Below are 14,124 nucleotides of genomic sequence, written 5' to 3' on the forward strand. Positions count from 1 at the left end.
GTAGCAGTCTCAGGCTGTGGGTGTTCTAAAAAGGCCCTGGCATTCATACTCTTCCTGTTAATGCCGTCCATCTTGTGTCTTTGGAAGGCTCTCTGAATTGCACCTACTTTCCTCATCCACTTCCATTTTCAAAGGTCAATACCAAGATTTCTTAGCTGTTTCAGGTCACTGTTATATTTTGATCCAGATAGCCTCTACCCTGTTAGACTAGGAGAGTTAGGTAAATGAAGGTAGAAGGACAGTCGTGGAGAAAGATTTGGCTGCCACTTCTGTAGTCTCATTTTCTGAGCAAATTAGAGTCTTTGGTTTCTTTCTTGCCCCCAAATAGGAAGCAAAAGAATCAGAAGAACATGAAATTACTTTGTTGAACATGCTGCAAGAATCAAAAAAAAAAAAAGCATGTCTGGAGACTGTGGTTGAACCTACCTGCCTGTTACCACTTCTCTACAATTTAAAGTTGCACACAAAATAGTTTCTGATAAAGCTATTTATTTGATTGATCAGTGGAGTCTAGTGAGTTAAGAGTTGATAGAATCCAGCCTTCTAAAAGATTAAGAAACTAATTAGGTACTATAATATTGATTCCCCTAAAATCAAACTGTTTTTAAAATAAAAATATTTTAAAATATTGTTAAATAAAAATATTAAATATTTTGTAATGAAACAATTAAAATTATATTTGAATGCTCTTTATGTCTCTGTTTTGAAAACTTTTTGCAATTGGCTTTTTTTTTTCTTTTTTGTTATTTTCTGTTACTTTCTAGAGTAAGGCTAGTTTGTATCTGTTGTGGGAAATGGCTCCCAGGTGACATCTCCCTGGGCCATCTCTCTGGCCAAGAACTCACCCCCACCAAGAGCAAGATCCCAAATTTATCTGTTTCCACACCAAATCCCTAGAATCTGATTGCTACTTTAGTATCATTATGTTTAAATGTAAATGAAGATTTTTATACAAGTATTAATTTTATGAATCTTTCAATTTAATTTGCTTTCAATTTAATTTTCTCACATTTTCACTTTATATAATAGAAGACATTCATTAATTTTACCATTTAAAGTTTTTGTCAAATATCAGAATCATTAATTTTGTTCATTTCAATTGTTTATTCCTTATTCTACATATTTTTCGTCTTTCCTCTCTTCATTTGAATTTCTTTCTTCCTTCCTGCTGGATTCTAAGGTTAACAGTTGATCAGAAATCTTATCTTTAATGGAAATTAATAATCAATGCATCATAGAATTAAAATATTCATTTTATGTAAAATTTAGCTATAAATCCCTTAGAATGAAATTAGTGTGGACATAAAGTTGGTTAAATTGCTACAGAAAACTGAAAGTTCCAGAATTACTGGAACTTTAAAATATTTAAAATATTTTAAGTTATCAATTATTAAGTTAAAATTACTGTTTTTTCCCTAGTTTTACTGTAATGTTTAAATTTCAAACTTTTCATATGCTTGAAAGTATTTTAGAATGCAGATGCTCTTGAATACATTTACATCTTATATATCTTATGTTTATATAAATTATTCCTGCCTGCAATCTATTTTGTCCTTAGTTTTCACTTTTACATATGTTTACATTGTCAACACAATGGATACATCTAGAATGACTGCTGAAGTGACTTTAGAGTCCCTCGAACTCATCCCCCAAATGATGATACTAACTTGGTAATATTATAATAATTCTCTGAAACTGAAAACCATGTACTCTTATATTTACTCTCTTACATGGGATGAACATTTAATTTGTACGCTAAAATAAGCAAATGAAGCTACTTGCATGACAAATTTTGCAACCATCATACCTGCAAACAACTATCTTAGGTAGAAGTAATTCTGGACTCTCTTTAGCAGAAAGTAGGAAAGAACCTTTATGAGACCAAGTATGGCACTATATGATCAAGCTTTAAAAGTCATTTACACAGTTTCACACTTACGACTTGCCTCCAGCATTTGCAGAACTCCTTATTTTACCAGCCTAAGTATGCCTCATTGGTGGTACACTGGGAACCAGTGAAGCAGAAGAAATATTGAAAGAATCATTTGTGCAGAATACTTTCAAGACAGGCAGTGATGGCCTCATAGTGATCGCAATAATCAAAAGAATTATTAAATCAAAAATGTTGTCATTGCATATCAGGGACTTTAAGGCATTAGCAAATAAAATAACACTGGAGGGAATCTTTGAACATCATTATTTATTCTGAAAAATAAATGCAAGGAAGTAAATGAATACTTTGAAACAAGATATTGAGCAGATGTTACATGAGGCTAATGCTCTGGCCCTGGTGTAAACAGGTTATAAATGGCATGAAGGTGTAAACATCAAGAGTTTAATCTGAAAGTTTTATTCACATGCAATCTCCTGTATATGAAAGATTGCTCATAAATTTTAATTCCACAAAAATTGGTATGAGAATATGAATAAATAATTGGCTACAGCTTTGTGCAAAGATAAAGGATTAGCATGCCATATTTACTGTTATATACCAAGGTACACAAAAAAGTGTCCAAAAGATACTTTTTTCCCCAAATGTTTATCAGCTAATAGAAAAATGGATTTTGAGCATGTTTGACTGTTGCTTACTGCAGATTTGTTAAAGGTGAGTTACTCACTTGAAGAAATTGCTAACATACCTGACTTTTTTAGAGCACCTGAATGAATTTAATTGAAAACTGCAAAGCCCTGTCAAAAATATTACGTGCACAGAGCTTATGGATTTGAAGAAAAAAATTCTGCTTTTGAAAAAGGATAAAAATGACTCATTGTGATACTTGGGTGGTGTTATATCTCAAATCCTAAAGAAAAATAACATTAAGACTATTAGCAATACTGCAAAGACTTGAGGTAACATTTTACTCAATGTTCTGAAACACTTATTGGGAAAAGTTTTGAAAGTCATTTATATTTCCGTGAGGAATTTCAACATTACATTTGCCAATGCAGGAAAAAGAAGGAATATGAGACTTATACATTATCCCTCATGGAACATTTCTATCCTTTCAAGAAAAAGTGATAGATATTATATTGCCTTTTGCTGACACCAACTTTTGTGAATAAAGCTTTCATTAATGGCAATTATCAAGAATCTGATGTTGCAAAAAAAAAACTTGTTACAAAAATGATATTTCACAAATGCAAGCTCAAATGTCTTATTAAAGATTTTTAAATAGTTTAATTGGAAGTTTTATACATATTAAATAGTTCACATATGCCCTAAAACTCCATATTTCATTTTTCTTATAATTATATGTTATAAGGGAAATGTAATGACTTTTTTCATCAAGTTCCTTATAGGCATTTCCAAAATGTCTCCAGGTTTAACCCATTGTGCATGTGAAAAGGATGTAGGAGTCCCTGGAATAGCAACAATTTTTTTTTTTTTGTGGAGGGTGGGAGGATGTTTTTCAAATGGAAGCTTGGGAAAAGCTTAGATTGGCAAAAGAAAATCTAAAGCAGATTTTTAACATCACTTGATAGCCATTCTCCATTAGAATCAACATGTAAAAAAGCATTAAAAATACAGTGAAGACAGCTTCTTCCACACTTCTTCCCTCCTGTGTTTTCAACAGATATCTAGTTCATTAATAATTATTGCTCTGTGCCTATGGAAGGGGAAGTTCTGCTAACCTTGTGAATCTATTTTTATTTTCCCAATGCCTTCAAAAATAGCAATTAAGGTAAAAAAATTTTTTTAAAAAAGTCAATGGCATAGTTAGGGATGAAAATCCCTTACTATATTCTAATTGTTTCTAAATATGGTATGTTTTACTTGAGCAAAAATTAGAAACCATATGTGAGTATTTTCACATTTTCATTCGTATGGTTTATGTAGTGCTATTAACTGCTAATACATTTAATACATAAGATCTGTGGTTTCCTGTTAACACTTTATAAGGATATTATGGTTTTATGGTTAACATTAATTTGAGGTATTGCTTTAAGAGTAAAAAGGTACTTTAAAATAATTATTTCCCTGGTGTTTAATTTAGTGTTAATCATGTTAACAAAGTTTTATGCAGGCAAGAGCACAGTAACTGCATATTATGCATGTAAACTATGTAATAGTGTAATAAAAATTTCTTGCTTAATATTACAGTGTCCTTAGCTACAAACATTTAATTGTGTGTAGACTTATTTTAAATTTGATTAATTCTGTTAGCCAAGCTTGTTCTTTCAGTTGTCCCAGGAAATGCATTTCCTTTGCTCCCATGTTACAAAACTCTGGAGTTTTTCCTGTGCCGTATTTGAACACTTAAGCAAAATTAATGTTATAATGTAAGGAAGATGGTTCTGTCAGGGGAAAGATTTTAAGTCAAATTCCTTATTTCCATACATAGGATACCTACATAAATTGTTGATCAGATTGCATTGTCCAGCCAATACCAGCTTGAGGTAATTCGCTGGAATCAGATTGAGAGAGACTAAGGGTATTGACAACTATCCATTCCTTTCAAAAATCTAATAATAATAGCAAGTTAGGACATCCTTTGCAAGGAAAGCATTGTTTTAAATAATTTCAGTTTTTAGATCACTTCATGTTTACAGAAAAACTGATGTAAATTTATAGACTTTCATGTGTTTCCCTCCCTCCCCACAGGTTCCTTCCCATGTTATTAACATCTTGCACAATGTGGTGCATTTATTACAACTGATAAACCAATGATACATTATTGCACGTCCACAGTTGACAATAAAGTCCATTAAGTGTTGTACAGTTCAGTGGGTTTTGCTCAAAACATGATGTCATGGTTTCACCATGATTGGATCATACAGAATTGTGTCACTTCTAAGGCTGAATTTTAATTTAATTTCAATCTAAGATAAATTTGTCTGTGCCCCCATATTTTAAAAAAGTGATAAAACTTTTGTGTTTGGAAAAAAAGAAAGTGGAAAATATTGTTCACGTTTTTTCCGTCATATCTATGAAGAAGGTACTTTTAATAACAGAAACAAGTTGACTCCAGCAAATTATATATTTCTTTCTAGAAGAGCCAAAGACTCATGATGTTTGCCTTACTTTCTTCATCTTCAAATTTCAATTTTGAATTTCATTTTAATTATTAAACATGTCTCTTGCCTATCTCTCTCCTCCTTTCAAGATGGCTTTAGTCCATCTTCACTTAATATTTTTATCACAAAAACATCTTTGAAAGGCTATACACTAAATTTAATTTATCAATTATGAATATATATTACTAGTGTGATCAAGATTCTGTAATTTAGCAGTTTTCCCTCCTTTTTTTCCCTATTAACTTTTAAGTTTCTGTTAAAAAGAAAATCCTCTTGCCAGGTGCAGTGGTGCACCTACCAGCTTGGGAGGCTGAGGCAGGAGGATCACAAGTAGGTGCTAAGCAATTCAGTGAGACCCAGTCTCTGAACAAACTACAAAATAGGGCTCAGTGGTCGAGTGCCCCAGAATTCAATTCCCACCACCCCACCCCACCCCACCCCCAAAAAAAGAAGAAGAAAGAAAGGAAATCCTCTTGAGTATGTTTCAGACCATGGTCCTACAGCAGAGGTAAATCTTGGCAAATTTGAGAAAATATTCCTAGCTACATCTAGATCATAGATGGACATGACAACAGACAATAAATATTGGCCAGTAGATAATAATGGAATTTACATTTTCCCGTTGGAATTATCATTCTAATTTGCATAGCTTGAAAATAATAATACATCACTAACACTGATGAAGCAGGTAACTGAGCCAGGCACTGGAAATGGAATACTTCCCACCCTTGGGATGAAGTCAAGAGTAATATCTCACCTATGGGAACTTTCTCAATTGAAAGTTCACTAATTTTAATTTTAAGTATTAATTCTTTGTACTGGCTGAATGTGCAAAGGGAATTATATAATGCAATATTCTTCTTCAAGCTTGAATAGTACCCCAAAACTTTGCTTATTTTAATATTAGATCAAATGAAAATTAACATTTTTTTAGAACTCAGAAAAATTTAATAACAGATATATTAAACCAATACATACTTGGTATAGGTTAGATAGAGATAATGTGAAACAACTAATTAACTTTAATTAACTGACCTTTATACAATTTCCTCCAAAATGCTTCTCCAGTGTCAGACTCTCTAGGGTCAACCATTGCTCATTCATAGGATGTCTAGGGACCTTTGTTTAAAAAAAAAAAAAGTCATTTTTTTTTCCCCTGCTCTGAAAGTGCAATTTTCCCCCCCAAAGTCCTCCTCTTTCCCTTACTATTATTGTGTAGGTCTGGACTCTCTTCCCAAATTCATTATGTTGGAAGCATGATCTCCAATGTAGCAAGGATTAATCCAACAAGTGGATTAATCCATTGACAGATGAATGGACTACTGGGAGGTAGGACCTACTTGGAGTCACTTAGGGCATGACATTGGGCTTTATCTGTCCTTGACTGCTTCCTCTGTCTGTGGCCTGGCTGCCAGAAGCTAAGCAGCCTTCCCTACACCATGACCTTCCACCATATACTGAATCCTCCGAAACCATAAGCTTTGGCTTATGACAAGATATATGAGTTGCTCTTCTCATATATTTTGTTCACAGTGATGCAAAGACAACTACACATTCTCTGAAGCACTGACACCTGAATCCAAAGAGTTAACTAGTGCTGAATCAAAAGAACAGACACCCATAGTAACCAAGAGTTAGCTCTCCTTTTCTGTCTGCTCACATTCTCACTCCACCTGAAGGGGCTTCAGCTACTGCCCTCTATAGGACACTTAGGATATATTCCAATTTAATTACTTTTCATGCACTATTTACCATGGTGCTCCCTAAAGTCTAAATTTAGCATTATTTTTCTCACAAGCATTTATCAGGCCTCTGTCATTTCTTTAATTTTTATTTTTTAAAGCCTTAGATTTCAATACTCAAGAGTTATGATTTTAAATTCTTTGGCAGTTTCTTAAGGAAATGACTAGAAGTGGAAGAGTCATGGGCACAAATGGCTGCCCAAGTTTTCCTTCTTCATCTGTAGAACAAATAGTGATTTCCACTTCAGGAGGCTGTCATGGTAAAAGTGTAATAACCTGATTTTAAGTGTGCTGCGCACTACCTAGAATTCAGCAAATACTCGTTCCATTTCTTGCACTATCAGCAAATAAATACAAATTCGGATTATTTGAAGGACCTGTGTTGTTTTCATCACTAAATGTTGCTATCACACATTAAGTTTCCAATCTGATTCTAGTTTTTTGAAAAGTTGTACGATTTTAATGGATTATTGAAGGAGAATTAATGTCGTCCCTATCACCATTAGGTGTCCTAGGAAACAAAAGAACCACTGTCAAGAAACCAGAATGAGTCTACAGTCTGCCATTCTAGTCAAAAGAAACCTTTAATAAAGAAGCATTATTGTTAATAACTATTATAATATAAAAGTTAATGTGTTTGAATGGAGAAGAAGTGCAAAAAATAATTAAAATGGAGAATTCATGGCACTCCTAAATCAGGGAATATGCTGGCATCTTCTGAAGGACATCTTGGGGGACTCCTCCCCTGGAATGATGGCCTGGCTGTAGGACTGTGGTGTGGAAAAATGGGAAGTGTTACCCACAAGTTGATGAGTGTGGGATGTGGGTAGCAGTGAGGTAGGGGATGACTATGGAATCTGCTGTAGATTATGTGTTAGAAATTGATGTAAGTAAGATGAAGACAGAATGACCAGGAAGTGAAAGAGCATTCAAAAAGCATTGCCCAGTAGCCTAAAGACTTCATGTGCAATATTACGGATTCTAAGCCAGGAGGAGAAAATCACAGCAGAGGTTGAGTCTAGCAGTGGGTGCCAGGACTTGGATCTGGGAGACCACCAGAAGGCCAGGGCAGCAACCCAGGTGTGTATAGGTGAGGTTAATGCCAGAGCGGCAAAATTTAAAGTGAAAATGTGAAAGAGTATAAAATCGTTCAGATCTAGCCTAAGAATCATGAATTCCTTTGGTAATATTCGAAAGGTAGAGATTATACTAAAAGATGGTTAAAAGTCTTTCATTTCGACTTCTCAGCAAGGTTCAAAAAAAAAAAAACCAATTTCAGTTTTTATTTGGTTGTTTTTAATAAAAGATAAGCAGTAAATGTCCTTGTTTCCTAGAAAATATCCCTTCCTTTAAAAAAAAAATAAATAAATCACATGGCATGGAAAAATTGGGTAATTCGTTATCAATTAGGATACTTCCACTCTAAAGATAAACCTTTTGGTTTAACATAATTTAGTTTGAAATATTATTTTATTTTCATTTTGAAATGATCAGTGTGAAGAAGGATGATATGTGTGGCATTATGTGGAAAATAATATATTCAATAGTTAAAGTATTTTATTACTTCTATCAAGAATTTTATTGTTACGAAGGGAAATAAGCATCCATGTTATTTGGCTGTGATTTTATGTACATTGCAGTGAATTTATATTAATGAAAATAAAAGAACTGTTATCAGTTTGTATAGGGGTAGGGGCAGTTTGTAAAATTTTTTTCTTAGATCATGAGGAACATGAAATGCATGTGATTATGGTTTGTAATATGTACCTGTTGATTGCTTTCCAAAGCATATCCTATGTAATTGGGGTCAGAATACAGCATCAGTCATTTATAGAATCGAAAAATTGCTTTTTCTTTGATGCTTTTACCTGCTAATCCCATAGAATTTTTCTTCAAAAAGAACAATTAAGGACTGCAAGGGAAATAATCTTTCTTAGAGAATATTTTTGTTTTTATTATTTTATCTTGTCTTGAATATGTCCAATTCTTCATTCATAAAAACAATTTAACTTTTGTTATTTGTTGAGACATCAGTGGATTGACATTCCATTTTAAAAATCATTGATTTTCTTCAATCTTAAGTCATTACACTTGAGATTGAGATAATTAAGATCTTGAAATCTTTTTAATCCTTCTATTCTTAAGGCATACTTTTTTTTAGTTTTAAAATTTACTTTGAGGACATTTTTATTTTCATGTTTGGGGAAATTTTATAAAATTGCTGCTTAACTGAACTATTACAAGTACCAGGAAGGATAGAAATTGCTAATTATTCATTCACCTTTCAATAACCATGAAGTCTTGTACTTCTAGAGCACAGAGCACATTCAACATCAATAAAGAAAAAGAAACATAGCAGTATTATTTCTTTCTTTAAACATTTGTTCAGAAATTATGCATTAAAATGATCTGCAAGGAAATATACAGAATATCCAAGATAACTAAGGAAATTTGTCTTTATTGGCTCTATCAGTGAATGTCAGGCATGGTTGTGAAACTGGTAGTAGAGCCAAGATAGCTACATGAAGATGGAAAACATGGGGTTTGTTCTACCTTCAGTGACAATGAGATTAGGAGTGGAAGGCAACTTCCTTGAAATGCATCAGGGTGAACAGCAGGTGTAGCTGAAGGTGGGTACCCAGCGACTGTGGTGAGGAAGGGCAGGCTTTAAAATGAGAGATGCCCGGCCACAACCCCAAACTACTGTGAAACAGTCATCTCTTGGTATCTGTAGGGGATTCATCCCAGGACCACAACAGATGAAAATTCCAGGGATGCTCAAGTCCCAGGCATAAAATAGCCTAGAAACTTCATATAACCAATGAGCCTCCTCCCACATATTTTAAATCGTCTAGATTTCTTATAATACCTCATACAATGTACATGTCCTGTTAGTAGTTTATCATCTTCTATAGGGATCAATGACAAGAAAAAAGTTTGCATGTGTTCCGTATGTCAGCAAAGATATAATTTTTTTTTTTTTTTTTTGGAATACTTTCAACCTGCACTTGAGGTTGGTTGAATCTGGGATGCAGAACCTACAGATGTGGAGGGCCCAACTGCATTCTATGAAATTAAAATGCCGCTCATCATGTAAAACTAAAACTTGTGTTTCATGCTACTGCATTTTATCGTCTAAACTAAAATAGATTTAAGTATCAGTTGTCTTTGTATTTGTTGTGTAGTTAGACGTATATTTGCTGTCTTTTACAGTGAAGTTTAGCAACTGCAATGGAAAAAGAAAAGTCCAGTACGAAAGCAGCGAGCCTGCAGATTTCAAGGTGGATGAGCATGGCATGGTCTATGCCGTGAGAAGCTTTCCACTCTCTTCTGAGCACGCTAAATTCCTGATATATGCCCAAGACAAGGAGACCCAAGAGAAGTGGCAAGTGGCAGTAAAACTGAGTCTCAAGCCAACCTTAACCGAGGAGTCAGCAAAGGTATAATATGGGAGCTGATGTCTACAAAACAAAAATTAATACAGTAAAAAAAAAGTGTGTATGTCTGTACTCATTTTGCTTCATATCACATGAAATATCTATCTGGCCAATATTTGAATTTTTTTTATCAACTGCAGTTACTTTACCAGTATTTTTAATCTTTTAAAATACTTAGACAAGTATATTTTAAGTGACCAGAAATTATATTTGAAAGATTTGTTTATACTTTGAGATTATAATTTAATTAAAATTAGAAGTAGTTTGTTTTATATTTCTTAAAAGCTTTATAAGCTGTTAAATATAACCACAAAATAAACAATTCTTTGCACATCGTCATCAGTCAAATTTATTAGATGGGAAATACAGATTTACAGTAGTAACAGAAAAGCATTTCTGGCAATGAGTGTTAGGATCTGTTTTGTCCCTTAATAATCAAATTGGGAGTGTGAATTATTTATACTACTGATATGACTTTTAGGAATGATATACTCCCTCTGGTGGAAGCTGCTGTGAGCCCACATAAAATAAACGAGGTACATTTCCAAGAGAGTCCTGTTCAATTCAGTTCAGAAACATTTATTGAGCACTTACTTTGTATAAGTCACTATATTAAGTACTTGGAACAAGATAACAATAAATTCTTTAGTTATGATAATATTATTTTCAGACTATTCTAGTTCTTTGATTTAATTCAAAACAGTTACTGAGGGAGCACACCCATATATTCTAAAGTTCATGGTTTGATGAACTGTGACTATTACATTTTGCACATTTATTGTACTGTGAGAGACAAGAATACACACAGTCAGTTCTGGTATTTAATCATAAATGTGATATACACAACCATAATCAAATGAGAATGAATATATGTAAGAAAAATGTCATTTTTTTCTTGTGATATTTGTTGAGGTTTCATTATGTGAAATTTTAATTAATCAATTAACTATTTAAAGGGAATCATGTCATTTGTGTAATATAAAATAAGAACCTGGTAACTAATGGAGTAAAAAGACGCTTTTATTGTTTTTGATGCTCTGTGTCCTAACAAACTAACTTGGGTATTTGCACTGAAGCAGGAAGGGCTAATGGCTAAAATGTCTACAGATATTGGGAGAAACAGAAGAAAATGTTGACATCTAGCAGAGATTAATACCTAGTGTGCAAAGCAGGTCATTTGCAGCATCCATCATGGCTGACATAGGTTTAGAATAATTACAGCATTAATTCTGTGGGATTTAATAGGGTCATAAATATTTGAGACATTCCTTAGCAGTATGTATTAAACTTCCCTTGGAATTCAAATTCTATTTTAGCACATCAAGATCTAAATTTAATGTACAGTAGCACATTACCTGAACTGTGGTTTAAACTAATGAGAAATATATAAAAGGGTACTATTAAATTTTGCTCAGTACTAAGCTACTATCTAAGATGGTTCATAGAAACTGCAAATAGTTTACACACCTGAGCCCAATAATAAACTGTTCAGAATTCAACGTTTCAGTGAACAGTGCAATTCAGAATTTTTATGCTGTTTGTTTTCTATTATTTTAATAAGGGGATAAGGACAGGGCCTCCAGAGTTATCTTCTGTTCATAATAAACTGTGGTTCCGACACTTTCAGGTACCCATTAATATTGATGTTCTTTCAGAAAATGTTTTTCCTAGTACTCAGGAATGTCTTGTTATATTTTAATGCAAAGGAGTCCCATGAAATTGAAGAGATAGTATTCCCAAGACAATCCACCAAACACAGTGGATACCTACAAAGGCAGAAGAGAGACTGGGTCATCCCTCCCATCAACTTGCCAGAAAATTCCAGAGGACCTTTTCCTCAAGAGCTTGTCAGGGTAAGATGGTGCAATTTTAATTATTCCCATGGCAGGTGGTATTTACCTGTTAGAAAAGTTTTGTGTTTTTTTTTACAAAGTAAAGTTTATGACATGTATATGGAAAACATTTTTTTCTCTGTAGATAGGTTTTCTATAACACTGTAGAAACCCATTATTGTTTTCCTTGGTTATCTCTTGCACTGTTTGTAGGCAGCCCCCACTGTGGTCCTGGATGCTATGGATGTAATGCTTGTTCCATATGTGAATACTAAGGCTACGTGCATCCCCACCCACTCCTCACCCACTCTCAGTACAGACCCTGGAGCTGCCTTGCTGGGAGCTGGGCTCTCTGTGGAGATCTCTGCCCTCCACAGACAGCTTTGGGGCCAAAGAAGAAAAATAAAGGGCAATCACTGCTAAAAAATGCCAGCACCAAGTGCATTTGAAAGTTTTTTAAAAGGAAAAAATGACCTCTGATACCATTATCAGAATCCTGGGGCAGTGTAAAACCAAAAGCTTTCAAATCTGAAGTTAGTTTTTTTTTTTTTGGTTACTCCAGATGCATACCTTCAGATGAAGAAATTAAAAATACAGGATTTTTTTGCATGTTTAGTAAAATGATCAGCCCATGATTCATGACAAAAGGACAATAAGACAAAATCATTATATTTCCATTTGTTAAAATGTAAACGTTCTTATGGATGATTATTTGAGCATTCGGGCTCGTATTATTGAGAATTGTGGGATTTTTAATAAACCACTTATTTGTGTTGTATATTCTGTCCTTTGTACATTGTAATTCAATTTACCAATGAGCATAACCCCCAAACCAAGGTGTTATTTTTCTATTTCAGTGGAATATGAGAAAATAGAGAATGGTGCTTTAACTTTTAAAAAAAAAAAAAGAAACGCAATCAGATTTTACTAATGAATTTAGTTTATTTACCCAACACATAAAGATCTATTATTATTACCTCTAAATGGTATTGCCCAGTCAGCCCTTTTTATGCCTGCCTGCCTTCTTCTCTGTCTAGAGATTCTCTTCAACCTCCAATGGCTACTCATACATTGACTTAATTTTCCCAGGAACCATTGTATTTGGAGGAGAAGTAAATGTGCTTATAGTGGCTGTACAGTTTGGGAGTATAAAAATATCTCTTGAGATCTTTTCTCATATGCTCCTTATTAATAAAGAATTGTAGTATTAGTTGCCTTTTTAAAATGATATGGAAAGCTTTCTTGCAATGAAGAGTCTTTGTACAAGGCAAGTACCAAAATATGATGTCTAGGCTCCACCATGTTGGAGTTCTGTGTAAGCATATTTCACACTATGGGTAGATAATTATTTCTTACTGTAACTGATAAAAAAAGGTGAACAGCGTTTATTTCAATTAACTTGGACACCTGTTACTGGGTTAAACAGTCTAACCCAGAGTTTCTGTTTAAAAACTGACGCTCCTAAATTTTGACTTTTTGCACTACTCCTAGTGAACGTTCTTTTAAAGGTGAACATTGCCCCCAGTCTTTCTGGGAATAGGTGACATCTGTTTTTGAAGGCTGTTACCAAGAAGCAGAGAGGAAGGGGCAGGCACTGGGGAAGTTTCAGTGGCGTTCTGGAAAGAGATGGAGCAAGTTGGTAACAGAACAAGGGTAGGAAGTGTGGCATGTGCTATCTCTGATAATGAGCTCAGTTAGTCTCTCGTTTAATGTCATTGTTTTCTTGGTCCTCAGATCAGGTCTGATAGGGATAAAAACCTTTCACTGCGGTACAGTGTCACTGGGCCCGGAGCTGACCAACCTCCGACTGGCATCTTCATTATCAACCCCATCTCAGGTCAGCTGTCAGTGACAAAGCCTCTGGATCGTGAGCTGATAGCCCGGTTTCATGTAAGATTGCAACCAGCTGATAAATCTATGTGTTCGTACTCTTCTAAATGTGTGTGGAATTTGTCGTTGCCTCCTATGAGTCTGAAAGCCTGGATACTGAGAGTTTCAAAACCAGAAATGAAATTTATAGTTCTTTGTCTTATTTTGATGATTCTAATGTCTTTATAAAATTTATTAGTGCTCTTGGTTAAAACAAAACAATGCCAA

At 34.1% G+C, this 14,124-nt stretch overlaps 1 protein-coding gene across 1 annotated transcript in view; it reads left to right on the forward strand.

Moving 5' to 3' along the window:
• Positions 1-14,124, forward strand: part of Cdh2 (cadherin 2) — a 209,504-nt gene that overhangs the window by 140,274 nt on the left and 55,106 nt on the right. Inside the window, exons 3-5 of the mRNA XM_078030212.1 lie at positions 9,972-10,198; positions 11,902-12,048; positions 13,762-13,917. Coding sequence (XP_077886338.1) covers positions 9,972-10,198; positions 11,902-12,048; positions 13,762-13,917 — 530 coding nt within the window. The remainder of the gene's footprint in view (positions 1-9,971; positions 10,199-11,901; positions 12,049-13,761; positions 13,918-14,124) is intronic.

The sequence above is a fragment of the Ictidomys tridecemlineatus genome, chromosome 13 (assembly GCF_052094955.1).
Source record: "Ictidomys tridecemlineatus isolate mIctTri1 chromosome 13, mIctTri1.hap1, whole genome shotgun sequence".
NCBI classification, from domain to species: Eukaryota; Metazoa; Chordata; class Mammalia; order Rodentia; family Sciuridae; genus Ictidomys; species Ictidomys tridecemlineatus.